Source organism: Labrus mixtus, chromosome 15, assembly GCF_963584025.1.
Source record: "Labrus mixtus chromosome 15, fLabMix1.1, whole genome shotgun sequence".
Classification (NCBI taxonomy): Eukaryota; Metazoa; Chordata; class Actinopteri; order Labriformes; family Labridae; genus Labrus; species Labrus mixtus.
Window position 1 is genome coordinate 24,991,459 of NC_083626.1, and position 21,098 is coordinate 25,012,556.

A 21,098-nucleotide genomic window follows, 5' to 3' on the forward strand; every position below is an offset into this window, starting at 1 on the left:
AAAAAAATGGCAATCGACTTAAAGACTTCCTGAAGCAGTAGTATATCTGCGATCACTGACACACCAGATCTACCTTCAATTAACGACTAACAGTAGATTCTTCATAAGCTTTTCTGCTGCTTTAATACAATCTTGTTCAGATCATCAATCACAAAGCCTCCTAAGTACTAAGAGTTTCTCCTACTGACTAAATTCTAAGAAATCATTGAATCATGACTTTGAATTTCCACCTTCAAGTTGGGACTAGATCCTTGTGAAGCTGTGAGTAGGAGACCTCGAGGATTCTCAGAATGCTTGTGAATCCAGCACCTCGTTACTTAACCATACAGACTACATCTTAGTGAATTACCTTCCAGTAGTCTATTCAATTTAACTGTAAAACAAGTAATCAGATGAATTACTGAAAGTCATCGCTCTAAATTTTTATTAAAAGTTACAAAATCTCAACGTGTACATTCTTAAAGGTCACGTCCAGATTAGTTTAAAGACATTTGTCTGTTCATTATCTTGCACAAACTGCACAGCTCGATCATCATTACATTAAAAACAATGGCTTTATTTTACACATTCATTTACTTTTTTGAATTGTATTGAGGATTTTTAAGTTTCTCTTATTCTCTTTGATATGTTTGTCATCCTCCGAAGCACCAAGTCCTTGTATGTTGTACGCTACTTTGCAAAGAAAATATCCTGCTCTCGACATAAACTCAGCCAAATGTGTTTTTTTTCTTTCCAAAATGGATAAAAAAAACTGTTTGAAATTCTTACAAAACAATACAACAATAATCTGGAGCTCTGAAACTCCTTCTGTGAAGATTTTTTAAAGGTTGCATATTATGCAAAATATACTTTACCATGTTTTCCTAACACTAATATGAGTCCCTAGTCCTACAAATTTTATGATGACCCCCAATCATGAGAAAAGTCCATCCTCTGCGTCTTTTGCCTGCTCCACTTTTCAGAAAATGTGTGCTCAAACAGGCCGTTTGGAGATTTTCCCTTCATGACATCACAAAGGGCAGTAACCCCTCCCCCTGGTGGGTGACACTCCCACAGCTAGGTGTTTGTTCTGCCCTCTGAGTCTGCCTTCTCACCGTTAACAGTAGGACATGGAGCGAGAAAGCCAGAGCAACATCCCCTTCCAGAGAGGGGGTGTGGTCAGACACAGCTCATTTACATATTTAAAGGTACAGACACAGAAACAGCCTGTTCTGAGCAGGGCTGAAATAGAGGGGTTTATAGGTGTGATCAAATACAGGATCAGAGTGGATTTAGAACAAGAATCTTCACAGACATTTTTGAGGAGCTCTGAGACTTATTTAAACTGGTTGAAAATGAGGATAATATGTGACCTTTAATATTGCTGAAAAGTCAGCTCTGAGCATATGTGCACTGCAGGTTCAGATTTCATCATCACTGGTGTGAGTTTCACATTGCACTGGGATCAGCTCCAACCAGTTGTGGGATTTGTTTCTGAGATTTGTTTAGATCAAACTCTCCTTCTGCAAAGTGAAAGTCGATCATCTGATTCAAGAAAGAATTAGCGAAACATTTTTGATTGCCGGAAAGGACTTCAAATTATCCAGATTACGACAGCATATCAACACTTGATCATTACCCTGACTCTTTCTCCGCCTCGCTGTCATTGTGAGAAATGCACAGAACCGATCTGTTGACAATACCACACTGGGCCAAAGTCATCTCCATGTCAGTGAAGGTCCTGCGCGGCACATCCATGGTCTCGACTGACGCCTCTCCGTACTGGACTCCATACATGGCCTCTGCACTGATCTTTACCTGCAGCAGGGTGTCTCCTGGGTTAAAGTGCTGCTGAAACCTCCTGCCACAAGGTGCCCTAATAGCCAGGAGCAAACTACTAGGGGCTTCTTTGGTTGTTTGTGGTCCTGGATCAGGTGGGTGCTTGGGCCAGACTTGGAGGTCCCTCGCAGAGCTGCTGGCTTTCCCTCTGGGGGGATGTGGCCCCTCCTGCCTTTGCTGCAGGGTGGCATCATCAGACAGGTGTAGCTTGGACATGTGTCTCTCTAGGCTTCTCACCTCTGAATGTCTCCTCTCTATGGACGGAAGCACCTTGTACTTGTTTAAGGACTGAGGTGGAGCAGCGGGGACCTGATGGGGCATCTGCAGGACTTCACCCTGGCTCTGCTGCCCGGTCTGCCACATTGCAGGCTGGGACTGGGAGCGGAGGTTTCTCTCCGACCCGGCAGGAGAGTGTGGAGACACAGGGGGCCTCTGGGTGCTGTAGTCCGTGTAATCATCGAAAAAAGAGCTGTCCACAGCGGTTCTGCTTCGCCCTTTGGAGGACTTCGGCCGTGTTAAATTCATTGCAAACCTTTCTTTCAGTGCAGGACGGAAGAGTGCGAGAAGAGCTCAGCTTGTTTTCCTGCCTTCAGCCTTTCGAGAAAAAAAAGAGTCGGCTAAAGAAAGTCATCGCTAAGTTAAGTTTCCTGAAGATAAACTACAAGTTAACAGTGGAGGAAAAACTGTTTCCGCGTATTAAATTGGTCACTTTCACAGTTTACCAACAGGAAGTGCAGTTTCTTAAAGCGTCAGCCAGGTTGCCATGACGGTGTGGTTTCCCTTGACGACCACCTGGGCTGGGTTGGAGGCGGGTAGGAGACCCCTTGTGTTCGAAGTGCGCAACTGCAGCTACATTTCGTTAAATACAATGCCAATACAATGGATTTAATTAAGCAAATAGGTAAGAGCCTCCCATTGGATAATAACTGCATGGGTGATTATCTTTCAGCTGGCAACAAGTTATTTAACCCCAACTGATGCAATGAGTAGCTTCTCATTTCTTAAACTACTATGTTGAAAGACCCATCCTGTGGTCGTGGGAAAGATGTTAAGTCTGTTTGAGAAGGGTCAAATCACTGGCATGCATCAAGCAGAGAAAACATCGAAGGAGATTGCAGAAACTACTTTAAATTAGGTTAAGAACTGTCCAACACATTATTAAAAACTGGAAGGAAGATTCACCCTGTTCCAGAGTGATCAGGGTGAGAAGAGAGGCAGATGAAGTGATGCACCCATCATGCCTAGTGCCTACTGTACAAGCCTGTGGAGGGCAGTGTTATGATCTGGGTTTGCTGCAGTTGGTCAGGTCTAGGTTCAGCAACATTATGTGCCTGCTGACTACCTGAATATACTGAATGACCAGGTTATGCCATCAATGGATTTTTTTCTTCCCTGATGGCACGGGCATATTCCAAGATGATTCATCAGGATTCATCGGGCTCAAATTGTGAAAGAGTGGTTCAGGGAGCGTGAGACACCACAGAGTCCAGACCTTAACCCCATTGTACAATCTTTGGGATGTCCTGGAGAAGACTTTGCGCAGTGGTCCGACTCTCCCATCATCAATACAAGATCTTGGTGAAAAAGTAATGCAACACTGGACGGAAATAAATCCTGTGACACTGCAGAAGCTTATCGAAACAATTCCACAGCGAATGCGTGGCGTAATCAAAGCTGAAGGCGGTCCAACGAAATATTAGAGTGTGTGATCTTTTTTTTTTGGGCCAGGCAGTGTATAATCCCTATGGTCGAGGTAAGATGTTCAGGCCTTGGTTAAGAGCTCCCTAAACAACAAAAACAACATTGTTTTGTTGCCTCAATGTTTCATCACTTTTCCTACATGTATAAAATAATTTGTAACTAATTAAGGTTGGAACCGTTTCATTAAATGTAACTTGAAATGCTCAATAATCACACAGCCACCAATGTCGTGGAATTAAACATCATTGTTTATTCATCCTGTTTGAACAAATGGTCATATATATGTTGTATAAAGTACAGTACATTCTTGTAAAACAGCATATTTTGTCGTTTATACATTCAATTAAAAGTCGACTTGAGACCATAACCAGTTAAAAAGTCTGAGTCCACCACTAAAAGAGTTAGTTTCAGTAGTTACCAAAAAAAGATTGTATTCCTTAAGAATAATACATTGAATATATCCACATTTTTCCAGTTCTTAATCTGATATTTCCGTAGTGATTTTGGCACCTCCTTTTAATTACTTTTGTGGCTGCAGAAGTTTTTTTTGCAAATCGCTACTACTGTTAGTTGATTGTTTTTGTCTGATTTTAAACTAAAAGACAATATAAATAAATACATTATCTGGTGTTATTCAATATAATATAATTTTAATCATTATCAGGCCCATCAAAAATAATAAAAAATACAATTTACTGTAGAGTACAATCAAGAGCAGCATTTGTTAAAGGTTTTATTGCCAAAAAAAACTTTGGTTTTTGTTATTTTGCTTAAAAAAAATCATGACAAAGATTAATTGATTCTCAAAAAAAAATCAAGATTTATTTTCTTCTGATCAGTTTATTACTAATCAACTAATCATTGCAGCTCTAATTCTAAATATTGTTAGTTAAAGTGGTCTCTCTCTTTTTTTGATAAATAATCAAAAGTAGCTAGTGTTTGTGTGAGCAAAGGATCATGGGCATTGCAGTTCCCTTCACGTTTTTAAATTAAAAAAGATAATTTAGAAGTGCACTATGAAGAGTAAATATAAACATGCAGCATTTTTAAATACAACTAGTTTTTTTTACTAAACACGTGTAACAGTAGTAACAGGTTAGTGTCATTGAAAATATTATTAACACTGTTCACAGAATGTGTAACACTGAAACCACCAAACAGGATTAGCAGCCAGCTCGACAGCCATTCGGCATAAACAAGTAGTAAATATTGACTCGTGTAGATGTTAAAATAACAGCACGCCGTTGCTGCTACGGTAAGTCAAGCATGTTGTTTTGAGCGTAAAGTTCCTCTGTGATCTGGTACACCTCAGAGATTAGAGGCAGGGCTTCCCCCAGCATGGCTACGACCTGCTCAGGTGTGCCTACGTTCATCACTTCCAGGAAAGCAAGACGCCCGGGGAGCATGCAGAACGCCATGCCCGCGGCCTTGCGGATCACCCAAGGGTGGTGCTGGGCGAGGGACTCGTTGTAAGCGTCCGCACACATGACGGACGTCTTGCTGTCCTCGCTGCTGGTGCGGAGGCGCTCCAGGAAGAGCTCGAGCCACCGCAGTGCACGGTGGAGCCTCAGGAGAGTGCGGCAGCCCGACTCGGGGTGGTTGCCTCTCTTGGTGAGGTCCACAAGTCCACTATCCAGCTCATACTTCATCATAGACTGGATGGTGACATACTGAGACCCGTTGTCTCCCTCTAGGTAGCCCACCAGGATCTTGATCTTGTTGACAGCATCCTTGGAAATGAAGCCAAAAACACTCCCCAAGCTGTTCAGAAACCTAATAAAAGATGAAAAACAAATGAGTTATTTTGTTGATTTTTGTATATGTGCCTTTAATCGACATCCACACAGCAGATGCTTCATGATCCACCTGCATGTGCAACACAATCCAAAAATATTAAAATCCAAATGACTTACTTTACAAGACCACGCCACCCAGCCACGTAATGTTCAAGATAAACTTCTTTATTTTCCGTCAAACACAACTTGAAAGTGTCCAGCACCTCCTTTAAGGAGAATTTCTGATCTTCTGCAACCACCGAGTCCGCCATGGTTTCTCAATGCGGAAGTGCTGTCAATGTAGGCAACAGATAAATGACTACAGGTAGCAAACAGCTGCTTTCAGACTAGAAGTGTAAAGAAACGTGAATACTGATGTAAAGAGACAAAAACCCGACCACATTACCTTAAAGAACAGTTACCAGAGAAAAGGGAAGTCAGTATTTATTTACGCATGCATGGGTAGACTGGTCATTCCTGCTCTAATCCCCGCCTCTAACTGCGCAAACTCGAGCCGCAGAAGACAGGAAATTTGAGACGTTGCCTTCAAAATAAAAGCATTTCAACTTTGCCACTGTGCTTAGTTACGGAAATCTAAAAGGTAAGGCTATTCCAAATTATAATATGTGGAAAATTAATGTGAAAATTAACAGTTAAAAATTGTTTTATAATAAATATAATTCAAGGCTGTGAATTGTGGTATCCAATGTTGTAGTCGAGTCACCAGTCTGGGTCCCAGTTCAAGTACCAAAGAAGAATCCAAGTCAATGTGTGTGTACATGTTTGTGGGTGTGTGCAGGTTCGATACATGCTTATATATGTACTTTGTTTTATTACTTTACCCCTTCTGCATTACTTCACCATTATAATGAGCTCTACCTAATTTTCAATACTTAAATCTAATTTCTCAATATTATCTCTTTTGTTCATTCTGTCCTGCTATTGCTAAATTGTTTATACTATAATAATAATAATAATAATTATTATTATTATTATTACTATTTCTATTTTTAAGGTATTTTAAAAATGCTTTTATGACTTGTCGTAGAACTTCATGAAATTTCACCAATAAGATAATTTTTTTTAAAAGTATTGAAGTCAGGTCCCCATTATCTCAGTATGAGTCAAAGTAAAGTCCCCATGTCAATGTGTTGGTGTTTTGTATTACACATATTGTGTGTTTAATGAGGCTTTGGGTCTATGTACCCTCTATTTCATGCTGTTTCTTAATTTATATGGCTTCCTTTCCAGAGTTTGTACTGTAAACAAATTCACATCTAGGAACCTTCATACGTTTTGTTTATAATATTCTCTTATTTATTTTATTTTCCTTAATGAGAAATCCTGCAAGTAGAGTGTCAAACCCATTATTTCATTGTGTGAGGGTATTATCTTTCCACGGTATCTTAACACCCCAAATCCAAAGTGTACCATGATGAATATAGATTATTTTACTTTGAAAACCTCACCGGAAGTATTCCCGTTTTACTTAGGGAAACTTGACAGCAGTAAGAAAAAGCGACGGTACTCCCACATGTTTACAAGTTAAGACAATGAGCATCTTCATGTAAACCAGAAGAGATTCGTCTAAACCAGTCAGACCAGCTGGTACATCTACCTGTTAGTCAGCTTATTTGAATTAAGAGTTTCCCGATGAGAAACAAATGCCTGAAATAAAAGTAACACCACTTGGTGAGTAACGTCACAGCAGCTAACTAGCATCTGATGTAGCTAGTTCCGTCAACAATGAATAACTACACACTTCAGATAGTTTAGTTCGCTAAGTGTTTATCTATTGGTAATGGTAACTGCGCTTATTGCCTTTATGGTCGGCTAAAGCTTGTAACTTTAAACTCTTTTGGTTTGAAGTTGCAGTTAGCTGGAGAAACTAACTTCGTGGTGCGTTCACGGACTTGTTTGTAATCAGCTGTTCTCTCTCCAAGGTGCTGGACAGGATGTCGGCCGCAGCTGCATCCTCGTCTCTATCGGAGGCAAAAACATAATGCTCGACTGTGGGATGCACATGGGGTACAATGATGACGTAAGTAAACTGACAGACAGGGTGTAAGAAACATACAATTACCAAACAGTTATTCATGTGAAGTACAAAACACAACACTGTGCATGGTATTATTTATTGTCGTGTTTAAATGCATCCTCTTTTTCATGTGTAATTCATCCTCTATAAATACTGTTCATACTGAAACCATCTACCTCTTGTTTCCTGATTCATAATACCAATATTCATCTCAGTAACTTTGCACTCTACATAACACATAAGTCTTATTATCTCCTTTCTACAAGTGTTGTTGTTGTGTTTTATATTTTGTGGTTGTGTATTGAAAGTGTAAGTATGTCTGAACACTGAGAGTAATGCAAAGCCGGAGTTGCGTCGAGAATTGCGTGCACCTCTTGGAAACAGTGTTTAAACTCTTATTTCTTGGGGCTGATCTTTGATAACACAGCATCTGAAGTTTATGCTTAATAAAGTGAATTGTCCTTATTGTTCTATAGCAGTGTTTCCCAAAAGTGAGGGTCGGGACCCCCAGGTGGGTCACCAGCCACCAAGGGGGCGGGGGGGGGGGGGTCACGAGATGCCTTCAATAAAAAATTAAAAATCATTTAAAAGTGCATAAGAATATCTTTTTACCTGTTTTTGTAAATATAAGACAGTATCATTAAGTGAAATGTAAATTAAATGAATGAGTACATTTTCTTGATAGGTTTTAGGCTGTTGTATTATTTTGTGTTAGTAGTTTTTGGATAGGTTTATTAGTGTGTGCGTGGCTGTCGCTACGTTATATACCTAACTAACCACCTTAAAGAACAGTGGGGGGGGGGGGGGGTGTCCCCAGAAACAGTGTTTGACTCTTAAGTGTCTGTAGAGGAACTTAAAAGAGTTTTTGCCAAAACAAATACAGAAGCATTGTATTTAAAGGGTGAATGGGCGATTCTGCATATTCTCCCATATTTTGCATTGTCCTGCGAGGTGCGTGCAATTCTCGGCAGGCCTGCTTTTCTCTGCATAACACCGGAGTCAAATGTCCACGTACTTGACAAATTAAACTGATTGAACAAAAAGCTGCATGCTTGTAAGGTCACATTTTTCAAACTTGGTTTTGCTTTGTTTTAATCTTTCCAAATGGCATATAAAAGTGTTTGTAAGAGCTTTATGGCTTAAGATAAATAAGAGTCTTAAACCGACATGCTGATTTTGTCTTTGCAGAGGCGTTTCCCCGACTTTTCTTATATAACCCAGAATGGGCGTCTGACAGAGTTCTTGGACTGTGTGATCATCAGGTTTGTCGTCCATATGTTTACAATGAATAGTTGTATTACTATTTCTATTCTTTTTTTGCATTGTTACACCTGTTTCTCTTCCCTCAGCCACTTCCACTTGGACCACTGTGGCGCGTTGCCCTTCATGAGCGAGATGGTCGGCTACGACGGACCCATCTACATGACCCACCCCACCAAAGCCATATGTCCCATTTTGCTGGAAGACTTCCGGAAAATCACGGTGGACAAAAAGGGAGAAACCAACTTCTTCACATCCCAGATGATCAAGGACTGCATGAAGAAAGTGGTGCCTTTGAACCTCCACCAAACCGTCCAGGTGCGATGCCCGTGTCACTTTTGCCGCCTCCGTCCCTTAGTCATCTGTCCGCCAGCTGCCCGTCCCTTTTGATGGTAAATCAAGCATGTTTCTGTTGTGCTGCCGGCAGGTGGATGACGAGCTGGAGATCAAGGCGTACTATGCAGGCCACGTCCTGGGCGCTGCCATGGTGCACATCAAAGTGGGATCAGAGTCTGTGGTCTACACTGTGAGTACACAAGCCTGCACTGTATCAGAGTTATTGGACTTAGCAGCTCGGAATAACGTCTTTTGATTTTTCAGGGGGACTACAACATGACACCTGACAGGCATCTAGGGTAAGTGGCACTTTTATCTCCCTGAGTTTCTCGCTCGGCTGTTCTGTCTCTTCATATTTGTGTTTGCGTGTATGCAGAGCTGCGTGGATCGATAAGTGCCGTCCGGACATCCTCATCTCAGAGTCGACGTATGCCACCACCATCCGTGACTCGAAGAGGTGCAGAGAGCGGGACTTTTTGAAGAAAGTTCACGAGAGCATAGAAAGAGGAGGAAAGGTAATTTCAGTGTTGTGATGGTACACTGTATATAAAAAGGGGCCGACGCCGCTGATTGGTATTATCAGTAGGTGAGAACGCCTCTGACACTGAAAATCTCCTGCTGTGTGCTGCATGTTTGAAAAGATAACTTCACACGTGTCTGGAATTAAAGAATTCAGTGAAGTTTTTAAACATCTTCTGTTGTTTTGTGTGTCTACCTTTTCAGGTTCTCATTCCAGTTTTTGCCCTCGGAAGAGCTCAAGAACTCTGCATTCTGCTGGAGACCTTTTGGTAGAGCTGTTCTTTCAGTATTATTTGAACCTTTTGTTTTTATTAAAGGCTTTATTTGTGATTTTTCACACTTAAATGTAGCAGAAATCAAGTATATCCTCTGAAAATAACTCTGTGAGTCATGACTGTCTACAATGGGTGTAACACCCGAGTCCCACTGTCTGTGATGTTTTCTGAGTTTTCAGAGTCCTATCTTCAGTTTGTTTACATCGCCCGGACGGCCGGCTGACTCCTCCCCTCACGTATAAAAGTTGTTTAATTGAGGGACTAGAGAAAAGAAGAATAACATACTGTACTCACTGCTTAACTGTGTTTCTAGATCACGCTCATTTCAGGTAAATTTACATGCAGTGTGAAGATACGAGCATAATAAAGATCGCTAGCATTAGCATGCTAACACAACAATGCAGCGCGAGTTGTTTTGGTTTCATGCTGGTGCTCAAGGGGCGACATCTGCTGGATCAAAAAATCGGATATAAAGCCTTTAAAATGCATTTTATATTTGAAAATGATCAGGATAAGTTTGTGAATGAGACAAAGCTTCTGTTTAAGCTCATAATTATAAAGCAGGACTGAGCTGTGGGCAGATAATAACTATTCTCTGTCTGAGTGATATCAGACAAAGGCCATTAAAGTTAATAACGTTAATGATAAAGGATGTGAGCAGATTGAAAATGGTTTACACCGATCATAGTCGCAGTTTGTCTGGATTTTAAAAAAAACCTCCTTGATTAGACATGATGTAATAATTGGGGCGTGTGAACTTTTTGATGTTATTCATTTTCTCCTCTCACCCACCAGGGAGAGGATGAACCTGAAAGCCCCCATCTACTTCTCCACCGGGCTGACGGAGAAGGCAAACCATTACTACAAGCTCTTCATCACGTGGACCAACCAGAAGATCCGCAAAACCTTCGTACAGAGAAACATGTTTGAGTTTAAACACATCAAGCCCTTTGACCGCTCCTACGCTGATAACCCCGGACCCATGGTGAGTGCAGTTTCCCTCCTTTGTGTGTTTAAGACATTTAAAAAAAACGATATGGATTACCTAACAACGACATGTGAACTTTCAGGTGGTGTTCGCCACACCAGGGATGCTGCACGCCGGTCAGTCTTTGCAGATCTTTAAGAAATGGGCCGGCAATGAGAAGAACATGGTGAGTCTCAAAATGACACCAATATTTATTTATTTATTCTGATAACAGTTCTTAAAATCTAACATATTTCACTTTTCTGCCTTCAGGTCATCATGCCTGGATATTGTGTACAAGGAACAATCGGTCACAAGATCCTGAATGGGCAGAGAAAACTTGAGATGGAAGGAAGAGCAACAGTAAGATTCATCTTTATTTATTTCACTTTTTTTATTTCTAAAGGGAGCATGTACAATATTAAACATAAATGTTGCCATTTGATGCATTGTACCAGAGTTAGCTTAGAGCTAGTTTACATCTGCAGTCCCTCGGCAGATCACAATAAAAAAAATCACATCTTTGTTACTTTAAATATTGTGCTGGAAGATTTTCATGGATGGAAGTTGGGCTGAAAAATGAGTCAACATTTATGGAAAATTTAAATATTTCTTACTAAGAGACACTAAACTGGTTGAGGGCAAAATGTGAGTCGAAGTGCTTTTTGAGTGAATTGTTGATTGGCTGCACAGTAGTCAGGTCTACACATTAAAATAGACAGATGTCAGATTTAAGGAAAAGTCTTCAGTACTTTTTCATGAACATTAGTGTTGTCTAAAGTCGTCAACATTTTGAACTTTGATTCTTCTCAATACCGTCTGTGTTTCAAAAATGATACAATCTCTGTTATTAAAATGGTCAATAGTATAGTAAGTACCAAGCTTTCAAAAAAAAACACTCCAGATCTTCAGTTGTATTTGAAACCAAAAGCTGCTGCAGTCGAAAGAAAGAGAGCAACTTCTGAATTGCACAAATAGGTTTGCAACATTTCATTGCCAAAACGTTGCCAATGCATTTGTGCAATTAAGATGGGGTGCAGGAGTTTGCCTGCAATTTTTTTAGTAATTCAAAACAAGTAAAGATCCAACACTACAGTTAACCGCCCGCTAGCGATGCAGTGCAAAGCAGCACGACGCAACACAACGCCCTGTTCCTATTTTCCTCTCTGTCGCTCGTGTAAACGAAGGAGGAAGGAGGGGTTCTCTACAAGGCACTGACACTCGCTTTTCTCACTCAACACAGCTTGTTCGCTTGTGTGCTGATATGTTTCATTAATAATATTTACATCCGCTCGTCAATACAAAGCGCCACACTTACGTTAGTCGACCTTAAAATGAAAAGCACTAGATGTCAAACTGTTTGCAAGAGGGAAACTGAAATTCACAGAGTCGAGAATTAAATATTTAACAGATGCAGTGTGGACAGTGAGTGTGCAATCGTGCACGATGTCGCAGGAAATCCAACCCTTGTGTGCTGTTAGGACTCTGTGTTAGGTGCTTGGCACTTGTATTTTTGTTGCCCTAATATCAAAACGAGTATTGGAATCAAAAAATCTGGTGTTGTGTAATCTTCTGGCTCTAACTTCATATTCATTCAAAAATAAATGAAAGTGGTATTCATCTTCTTATTGAACGCTCTCTTACTTCCTGTGATTCCTGCAGCTGGATGTGAAGCTTCAGGTGGAGTACATGTCCTTCAGCGCCCATGCAGACGCTAAGGGCATCATGCAGCTCATCCGTATGGCCGAGCCTCGAAACATGCTGCTGGTGCACGGGGAGGGAGCCAAGATGGTGTTCCTGAAGGGCAAGATAGAGCAGGAGTTCAGTGAGTGAATCTCCGTCCATAGACCTGTCACATAAATCATGTTTGTCCTGTTTAAAGGTATAAAAAGCTCACACGAGCAGTAGAACGCTTATAAATGTTCCTGTTTTTTTTTTTTTTTTTTAAATGACAGGCATAGACTGTTACATGCCAGCCAATGGGGAGACGGCGACTGTGACTACAAACCCCAGCGTACCTGTGGACATCTCACTCAACCTGCTCAAGAGGGAGATGGCTCTGGGAGGTACGATTCATTGATTGTTCAGGAACTTTTGTTTTAAGGTACCAATGGTTCAGATCAGGGGTGGGGGAAAAATATTCATCGTCGCCCTGACTCGTGTGATACGATTATTGAATCACTGGTGCCAAATATATTTGTAAATTGGCCGAAGAAGAAGTGGATAAAAGAAGAAGACAGCAGGATCATCGAAGACAGCAGGATCATCGAAGACAGCGGTGAAAAGACGTTAAAGAATGAATACATCCTGCACTTTACCTTTTCAGAGGCATTTCATATCCTTTAGTAAGTCAAATATTTCTATATGTAGTCTCGCCAAATTGCTGTATCTAGATAAAATCGTTATCATTGACCACCTATCTGCCAACACGTTTAAAATGTAAATGTCACAGCAGTAGATTGAAGTTAGTTAAATTGTTACCTCCCCATGTAACAGGCTTGGGTCATAATAGACACCTGGACCCTTTCCTTGGATCGTAGCACCATGTGAAGTCTCAATAGGATTGTTTGAAAATTGGAGTAAATACATTATTACCCAGGGTTTGCTTCTTTATCTTTAATAAACTGTTCTGTTCTTGTGTTGAAGGGCCTCTTCCTGACCCCAAGAAACCTCGCACCATGCATGGAACTCTGATCATGAAAGAAAATGTAAGTTTGTTCTCGCTATACTGCACGCACCAGATCAGGGAGTCTGTCATTTTTTTTTTTTTTTCTGCTACTCTTGACCTTTGGTCTTGTAAGATTTGCTCTGTCAACGTGGACCAACAGATGCTGATGATATTACTTTCTTTGTTGTTGTTTTTCTCTGAGCACAGAGTCTGAAGCTGGTGTCATCGGAGCAGGCCCTGAAGGAGCTCGGCCTCAACGAACATCAGTTACGCTTCACCTGCCGCGTGCAGCTCCAGGACCCGCACAGCGACACAGACACACTCCACAGAGTCTACACACACCTGAAGAGGTGAGCGGAGCACTGCAGGAAGATGAGGGTGACGGGGTCTCATCTCACTTTTTTACCTGTTTCTTTGAAACAATTTCACAGTCTGAATGTCTACTTTTTCACATTTATAAGATGTTATTTTCTTCGAGGGTCTTCTTTCTGTTCATCTCTTATTTGATTATGATGTACATGTTCCTGTATTGTGTTCGTAATCTTTTAGGATTTTAGGACATTATCTGTTTTTAAGACCGGATCGTTGGTGATGTGGGAGATTATCTAACTCATAGGTCAAACTAGTTAACACTTTTCATTTATCTTCACCTTTGAGAAAATTATTTTACCTGTTATGACACATTGTTTTTATTTATCTGTGCTTCAGCGTGTTAAAAGGTTACACAATCCAGCACCTCCCTGATGGCACAGTCATGGTGGAGTCCATTGTCATCAAAGTCTCCTCCTCCGCTGAAGACCCCAACACCAAGGTCCTGCTGCTCTCCTGGAGTTATCAGGTAAACTATTATTGTTCTTTGAGCTTTACTTATTAATTACACACTTCACAAAGGCATCTTAATGATCTTTGTAATGCTTTGAACGTGAGACTTATTTTCAGATAAAGAACTCTTTAGGCAGAAAGGCAGCGCAAAACATTAACATACACCAAAATAAGATTTGAATGCAGCAGAGATGTGGCCGTTACAAAATTGAAGATAAATCAAAAGATGTATTAAATCCTCATATGACCCCTCTACCAGAGTAAGAGTTACAGAAATGCAGAAGAACAGTCAGTTAAACAGGTGATGAATGAGGTTGAAAGTTTCCAAAGATGGGGTTTTGATAGGCGGCCTCAAACCACCAATATTTAAATTTCCACTTTCCATTTTTTTTTGCTGCCAAGAAATTAAGATGAGTCCTCAGTTTTTGTCCTCTAACATAAGGACCTTGGTGCCTTAGCACTTAATTAGGAGGTTAACTGTTTTTAAATCAACCCATGATGTCCACTATTATTATTTATTCATTTCACTTTTTTATTTGTGAAGGGACCATGTACAATATTAAACATAAACGATGCCATTTAGGTCACAATTCAAACTATAACAAACATAGCAGATTATCTCAGAGCAGAGCAGAACATCTCACGCGCGCACACACACACGTAAATACTTCAATGTTACAACATGGTAACAAGGCTGAGAGGATTCATGGACGAGGAAATGAAGGTGTTTATATTCTACAGTTCACTATCTATCTTCTCTATAGATAAGAAAATGACATCTGTGTTTACTGATGGCTTGCACTTAAAGATAGAAAAAGGAGGTAGTTATACGCACATCATGTAAGTGCAGGGCATCAGCAGACTGAGGAAGAAGGTAAGCCCACACACTTCCTCATATGCCACAAAAAGTTTCAATCCAGAGGTATTAGAAATGTTGTGATGAATTAAAAACGTTTTGTTGCACATACAGATAAACATAAAACAAAGGGGACCATAAATAGATCCTTGTGGCACTCCATGTAATACTATCTGGTGACTGTTTTGGAAACATACCCTCAGATGGAAACATAACATCTCCTCTCATACAGATATGTCTTAAACCAATGAAGCACTCTATCAGTCTCTGAATGCAGCATGGAAATGTCACCTTATAATGATCTGATTAAAAGTGATCCAAATGGTAGAAATCATTGAGATCAAAAAAGTAAACAAGCACCATCCAGTCCTGTCATCTGACTTCCTTACAAGACCACTGTCCACATGCTCATCTATTTAAACAGCAAGTAAAAGTGAGAAACTAATAACCAACTTTATGTAAGCATAAATATGATGCATATATTGAAAAAATCTTTATTTAAAAATCATCGTGAGGTTGATGAAAGTTAGACCTGTTGTCTGCAGAGAAAGCATTTGTCTACCTCTGCATGCATCAAATTCAATGTTATAAATGAGCAGAAACTCCCAGTTTTGATTCCAAGCTGGTTAGACTTTGACGTGTGTCAGTCCCCTTCTCTCTTTCCGTCTCATTTCATGTTGCTCTCCACTATTACTATAACATGTTTGCCTAAAAGGCTTCAAAAATGTATTAGAACAAAACATGACCCAGATTTTATTTAAACTGCACAACTATGTAAAAACAAGCAGCCAGGGTGGAGCAAAAGCAAACGAATGCACAAACATTGACGATGTATGAGTAAATATTGTTCAAGAGTTAGATCAAAAACCTCAAAAAAAAAGAATTTAGGATGCTTTAAAGTCTGCTCGCACTGTTTCCTGTCATAGCATGCAAGTTCATTATGTGTCTTAAACCAACCTTACCGCACTGTTGGTGCTGGCGGGGTTACAAACACTCTTAAGGCTGAGGAGCGGTGTCATGAGCCACAGGAAGTGAAAACATTTGTGGGTAGAGAGAATAACATTCAGGTTTGGGCAGTGTGCGATGAAGATGAAAGTGGAAGGAAGGGAAACCTACCTGTCAAACTGAGACACAGTGCAGTGGAAGGAGAGCGGCTCCTGTGGCTTTAAATGTTCCGTGCAAAACAAGTGAAAGCATTTGTACTTCTGCTTCTTTGTCACACAATACCACGTGTGTAGGTCAACTTAAACAGGGGGGATCTAACATATTCTGTAGGTTTTGATTGAAAGAATGTGCAACATTTTACACATAAATATAGCTGAAATCCAGTAAATCCTCAGTACATATCTCTGAGTCATGACTGTCCACAATGAGTGTGAGTCCCTCTGTCTGATGTTGTCTGAGCCGTATCTACGTCGTGTTTACATGGACAGGACGGCCGGCTGGCTCATCCCCCTTGCGTATAAAAGCTTTTTAATTTAGGGACTAGAGAAAAGAAGAATAACTTACTGTACTCACTGCGTATTTGAACGTAAGCGTTTGTAGATCGATGTTCTTTTGGTGTAAATTTACATGCAGTGTGCAGCTACAAGCAAACTAAAGAGCGCTACCATTAGCCTGCTAACACAAGAATGCAGCTCGAGGCGATTTTGTCCACCGCCTGCACTCAGTGTTTACTTATGGTGCATTCCAATTTGAGAACGCCTTTTTGCAAACACGACTGTAGAGGGGTTGGAGGTGTGTCGCTGTAGGAGTTTTTTTTTAATGTGGACTCCAGGAAGAATAGCTTTGCTCTCGGGTACAGCTAATGGGGATCCATACAAATAAACAGATAAACAAACACTCCTGATTTTGGTCAGTTAACTTAAAATTAACTAACCATTAAAAAATGATAACCCCGTAGATTTGATAGACATACATCGTGAAAATGTGTTTGCAGTATTCAGCTCAGATTTTCGCCCTCTTTCTTCTATTCTTAATTCCTATCTCAACAGTATTTTGAGACCGCTATAACTCGAGTATGTGAAACCTTTGAAGTGCTCTGTGCTTATTCAAATGGTTTTAACCCTTTGACTTGCATTGTAACCACGCGGTTTACCTTTTTTTTCCGCCGCCACATGGCTGTATTTAAAACGCTGAAAACCTATCTTTGGCTGTTTATCCTCATTCACCTCATTGAATAGTGTATGTAACCCTGATTATGTCCAATGGGTGGCGCTGCTGTACATAATTATCATTGTCTTAAAACTGTGGAAAATACCGGTAGTGACTCGGCCCTGCACAGCTCCTCAGAAATCTCACAGAACAAGAGCAAACCGTCCGGGTGAAAAATGTGTAGACCCTCAAACAATCATATTTTAGTTGAAGGAAATAAATTTGACAATAAAATGTATATCTACGATTCCTCAGAAAACATGGGTCAACCGCTCGGTTGAGTTGCCAGTCTACGCAAACGGCCTGGCTCAAGTCACTAATTTCTTATTTTGTTCACCTTTTCTAACCATCGCTACTCATTCAATTTGTTAAATAAATGATAGGTTATTTAAGTTCTACTCTCTGTGATGTTTATATATGAAAAAACTAAACATTTTGTTGCAGAAATGAAAGAAATCCATTCATGCCCAAAGTAACCCTAAACAGGCAAGTCAACCAGCTGGTTGACCTGCATATCTGCTTCCTGATTGGGTAATCTGAAAAATATAACCTGAAATGTTGCTTAATGAAGAGGCAGGAACACAATTTTACCAACAAATATTTTTTTGCAAATGGATTTCTTAGTGTGGAAGTCAAACAGTTAAAGTGACATTTTTTGGGGGGGGGGTTTGTGATTTTGTTGATCTGATGTTTTGTTGTCTCTTTCCAGGACGAGGACCTGGGGAGTTTTCTTTCAACCCTGCTGAAAAAAGGGCTTCCATCTGGACTGTGCTGAAAAATAACCCTCGCCCCAGACTGTGATCATTTGAAGGAACAACTCAGAGACAATGATTATTTTGAGCCTGGACATTTTAGAGGCTAGCAAGTGCAGAAAACTACCACTTTGTATCTGTAAACTTCAAAGGTGTTAAGACTGAATTTGCTCCCTTTTACTGTCGGTATGTGGACTTTAACACATTTCCATACCGGCGGCCTACACTGAATGATTCTTTTTTTATAATAAAAAAAACGCTGCAACGTCTTTCATGAGCTCCCTCTACTGGCTGCAAAACATAAAGAAAACAAGATGCTCAGGTTTTTGTGTTTCTCTTTATTTTGATGTCCAACAACAATCTGGATAAAAATCTTTGTAGAAAAGTCTCATTTGTGCAACAACGCATATACAAAGCTATATTTACAGTAGGGGTACCCTGTTCTCTACTCGCTCACTGCGATGGTATAAACCCCTCGGCGCCGCCGAAATCTTACCCATGAACAAGAGATCTTAAAGTTCTTCCATTTGCAGTGACTGGTGGTGATGTAGTAAAGCACAGGGTCCAGGCATGTGTTGAGGACAACGAGCGCCATGGTTACCCGCCTGGCGTTGTAGATGACGTTTGCGGCGGAGCAACTTTGGATGATGTCCATGCGTCGGAGAAGGTGCAGCAGATACACCACGTGGTTGGGCAGGAAGCAGAGCAGCGTTATAGCGAGGATGGTGTAAATGACCATCACTGCTTTTTGGGCAGTTCTGGTCTTGATCATGGAGATCCGCCTGGCTGCCAGCGGGTAACACACCAGGATGATGATGGAGGGCAGCAGAGAGCCGAAGATGAGACTCAGCACGCTGTACGCCGCCAAGCGCGTGTTCCACTCGTGCTTGGCGAAATTCTCAAAGCAGCTGTGGCTTCCAGAAACATCTTTGTTGGTTTTCAGAGGTCCCATGAGGACGAAGACCAGCATGGCCACGCCGACTACACACCACAACAACGCACTCACGACCAGGGAGCACCAGAGGCTCCTCAACCGCAGGTACGTGTGTGGATGTACGGTGGCTATGTAGCGATCTACGCAGATGCACGTCATGAAACAGATGCTCAAGTACATGTTGGCAAAGAAAAAAATCCCGGTGACACGGCACGCAACGTCCCCGAACACCCAGTTGTTTCTGTGGAGGTGGTAGTGGATCTTGAAGGGCAGCGTGCAGAGGATGACGATGTCTGTAAGAGCCAGGTTGCTGATGAAGACACTGAAGGCCGTGCGGGGAGCCGTCCTGAAAGTGAAGACGAAGAAGGCAGACAGGTTTCCTGGAAGACCGACCATTAAGGCAATGATGTAGACCACTGGGAAAAAGTAGTACTGGTACTCTGCTGAAGGGAGGCTGCACTCTTCTGTCCCGTTCATCTTTGAAGATTTAGTAGTTGTTTTTTTTTCAGGGAAGATGACGTGACACAGCGTAGGATGATTTTCTCATAAGTGCTGCTGCGCTGGAGGCTGTTCACTGAAACTGTATCAACACAAGCAAAGTTTCCGATCAGAGCTTTTCCACTACTTTCACACTGTACTGAAAAACACATCTACGGCTTGACTGAAATCAACTTTGTCATTCTTAAACTCTGCTTTTAACTCTTGATCTTTGCACCAGAAGATGCCTAAAACATATTGTAGGCTATTCAGTTTTCTCAAATAAATAAGAAGTAGAAAAAACAAGGTTTACTCTTGATTTAATATCTAAAGTAGACGAAATGACCCTTCACCCTTGAAGCATAGGGACACATTTCCAACATTGGTGGCTTTTTGTTCCGCTTACTTACATTACACAAAATATATAAAATATATAAAAATATAGTTTAACATGTGGCCGAAGATTTCATATTGTAAAACATTAACACAAACTAAATGTAAAGCTAAAAAATATATATATATATGTATATATCTGAAAAGATTTTGCTCACCAAAATCTGGTTGTCCTTTGTCCGTTCTTCAAATGCAAAAAGCTACACTGCATGCTGAAGACTCGGGAGATGAAAACTGTGTCTGCTGCTCCTCTCAGAAGACGGTGAGTAAATACCATGCTGCCCTTTGCTCAGGCGTCTTAATTTCCTGTGTCGGTGTTCTGTAGGAGTAGTGTTCAGAGCAGGAAACCAATGTGTGATGCTTGCTCATACACTCAAGTCTACTTTTGTCACCAACCCACTTCAGTATAATAAGATGGGCCTATTTATAGTGTATTGTATGTCTGTGTTTCATTGTAACTTACTGTGTTTATTTCCAAATACAACAACAGTGTCAAGCACAAGACTTACCTTCTCTCACAGCAGGCAGACACAGACCTACAGGTCAAACATAGTGTCTGAGGTTTTTCTTCAGAATAGGATTACTTAGTTTTGAAGTGATGTGCATGCAGCGGTAAATTTAGCGGTATCACACTTGAGGTTATGCTGTTGAGGCTGAGTACTATTGCAGAGAATAATAGCATTGTTTTTTTTAATAAGCACAACATGAAGCGTGACGTTGCTTGTATGCAACAGTTCTGCAAGCAGCATATACATTAAATCAATAATCATTGACTCATATTTAATTATTTTGCTGCACCAACACGACTATAGTTCTGCAATGTGACTAAAACTGAACCAATGCAAAATAACACAAACAGTGCACCATTATGCTGTTGCTGCTTTTATAATGTCTACAAGCTGCTACTTGGTACCCTGCATCAGAGAAGTACACAAAGGTAAAGTCCCAGTGCTGATATATAATCACTCCTCCCTGATATCAGGACTCATTGAATGTCCATTGTTCAATCACATAACTTGGTCGTAACTAACTAGAAAATGGGGGTTTAATGAAAGCAAAGGTGGGTTTTTTTAATCTTTACAATTAATTGTTGGTTTGTTAAATACATTCTTCATGAATTAAGACATTGTCATACGTGCTATTTAAAGCCAACAAGTTACTTAATCCATTTTGAATACATTGGATCCAAATCTATTTATCATCTTGTGCAGATAAGATCAATGTCATGTTGATGTCTTAACAACAGTAAATAAACCCACATAACCCTGCTTTAAATCCTTTAATTCTCTGTGCATTGTGTATATCATTCCTGGGCTCTATTTTTACATTGCCCCAAATTTGGTTTCAAGTGTG

At 40.6% G+C, this 21,098-nt stretch overlaps 4 protein-coding genes across 6 annotated transcripts in view; 1 reads left to right on the plus strand and 3 right to left on the minus strand.

The window, feature by feature from the left end:
- Window positions 1-388: 388 nt before the first annotated feature.
- ubxn10 (UBX domain protein 10) lies at window positions 389-2,602 on the minus strand. The gene has a single exon (XM_061058101.1). It carries the CDS (start codon window positions 2,341-2,343, stop codon window positions 1,615-1,617), a length of 729 nt encoding a protein of 242 aa, XP_060914084.1. The 5' UTR covers window positions 2,344-2,602; the 3' UTR covers window positions 389-1,614.
- A 1,147-nt stretch (window positions 2,603-3,749) lies between these two features.
- cptp (ceramide-1-phosphate transfer protein) lies at window positions 3,750-5,808 on the minus strand. 2 transcript variants are annotated; one of them, XM_061058104.1, is made up of 3 exons: window positions 5,701-5,808; window positions 5,433-5,586; window positions 3,750-5,292 (listed from the first exon to the last, which is right to left on the minus strand). In XM_061058104.1, the coding sequence occupies exons 2-3, from the start codon at window positions 5,564-5,566 to the stop codon at window positions 4,770-4,772; spliced, it is 657 nt and encodes a 218-aa protein (XP_060914087.1). In that variant the 5' UTR covers window positions 5,567-5,586; window positions 5,701-5,808; the 3' UTR covers window positions 3,750-4,769. The 2 variants fall into 2 exon arrangements, with proteins under 2 accessions (XP_060914087.1, XP_060914085.1); XM_061058102.1 differs by having other exon boundaries at window positions 5,433-5,797.
- Window positions 5,809-6,782: 974 nt separating this feature from the next.
- On the plus strand, window positions 6,783-18,210 carry ints11 (integrator complex subunit 11). The gene is made up of 17 exons (XM_061058086.1): window positions 6,783-6,986; window positions 7,238-7,335; window positions 8,521-8,594; window positions 8,682-8,910; window positions 9,020-9,118; window positions 9,193-9,227; window positions 9,305-9,443; window positions 9,652-9,716; window positions 10,518-10,707; window positions 10,793-10,876; window positions 10,963-11,052; window positions 12,352-12,514; window positions 12,645-12,755; window positions 13,336-13,397; window positions 13,565-13,707; window positions 14,066-14,195; window positions 17,899-18,210. The coding sequence occupies exons 1-17, from the start codon at window positions 6,959-6,961 to the stop codon at window positions 17,962-17,964; spliced, it is 1,806 nt and encodes a 601-aa protein (XP_060914069.1). The 5' UTR covers window positions 6,783-6,958; the 3' UTR covers window positions 17,965-18,210.
- Window positions 18,211-18,259: 49 nt separating this feature from the next.
- The window catches only part of LOC132990062 (P2Y purinoceptor 1), a 161,448-nt gene continuing 158,609 nt past the window's right edge, over window positions 18,260-21,098 (minus strand). The window contains exons 1-2 of one of the 2 annotated variants that reach the window (XM_061058097.1): window positions 19,904-20,072; window positions 18,260-19,455 (exon numbers count right to left, since the gene is read on the minus strand). In XM_061058097.1, coding sequence (XP_060914080.1) covers window positions 18,387-19,352 — 966 coding nt within the window. In that variant the 5' untranslated portion in view covers window positions 19,353-19,455; window positions 19,904-20,072 and the 3' untranslated portion in view covers window positions 18,260-18,386. Of the gene's footprint in view, window positions 19,456-19,903; window positions 20,073-21,098 lie in introns of those variants that run through there. The other variant, XM_061058098.1, reaches the window with a different exon arrangement.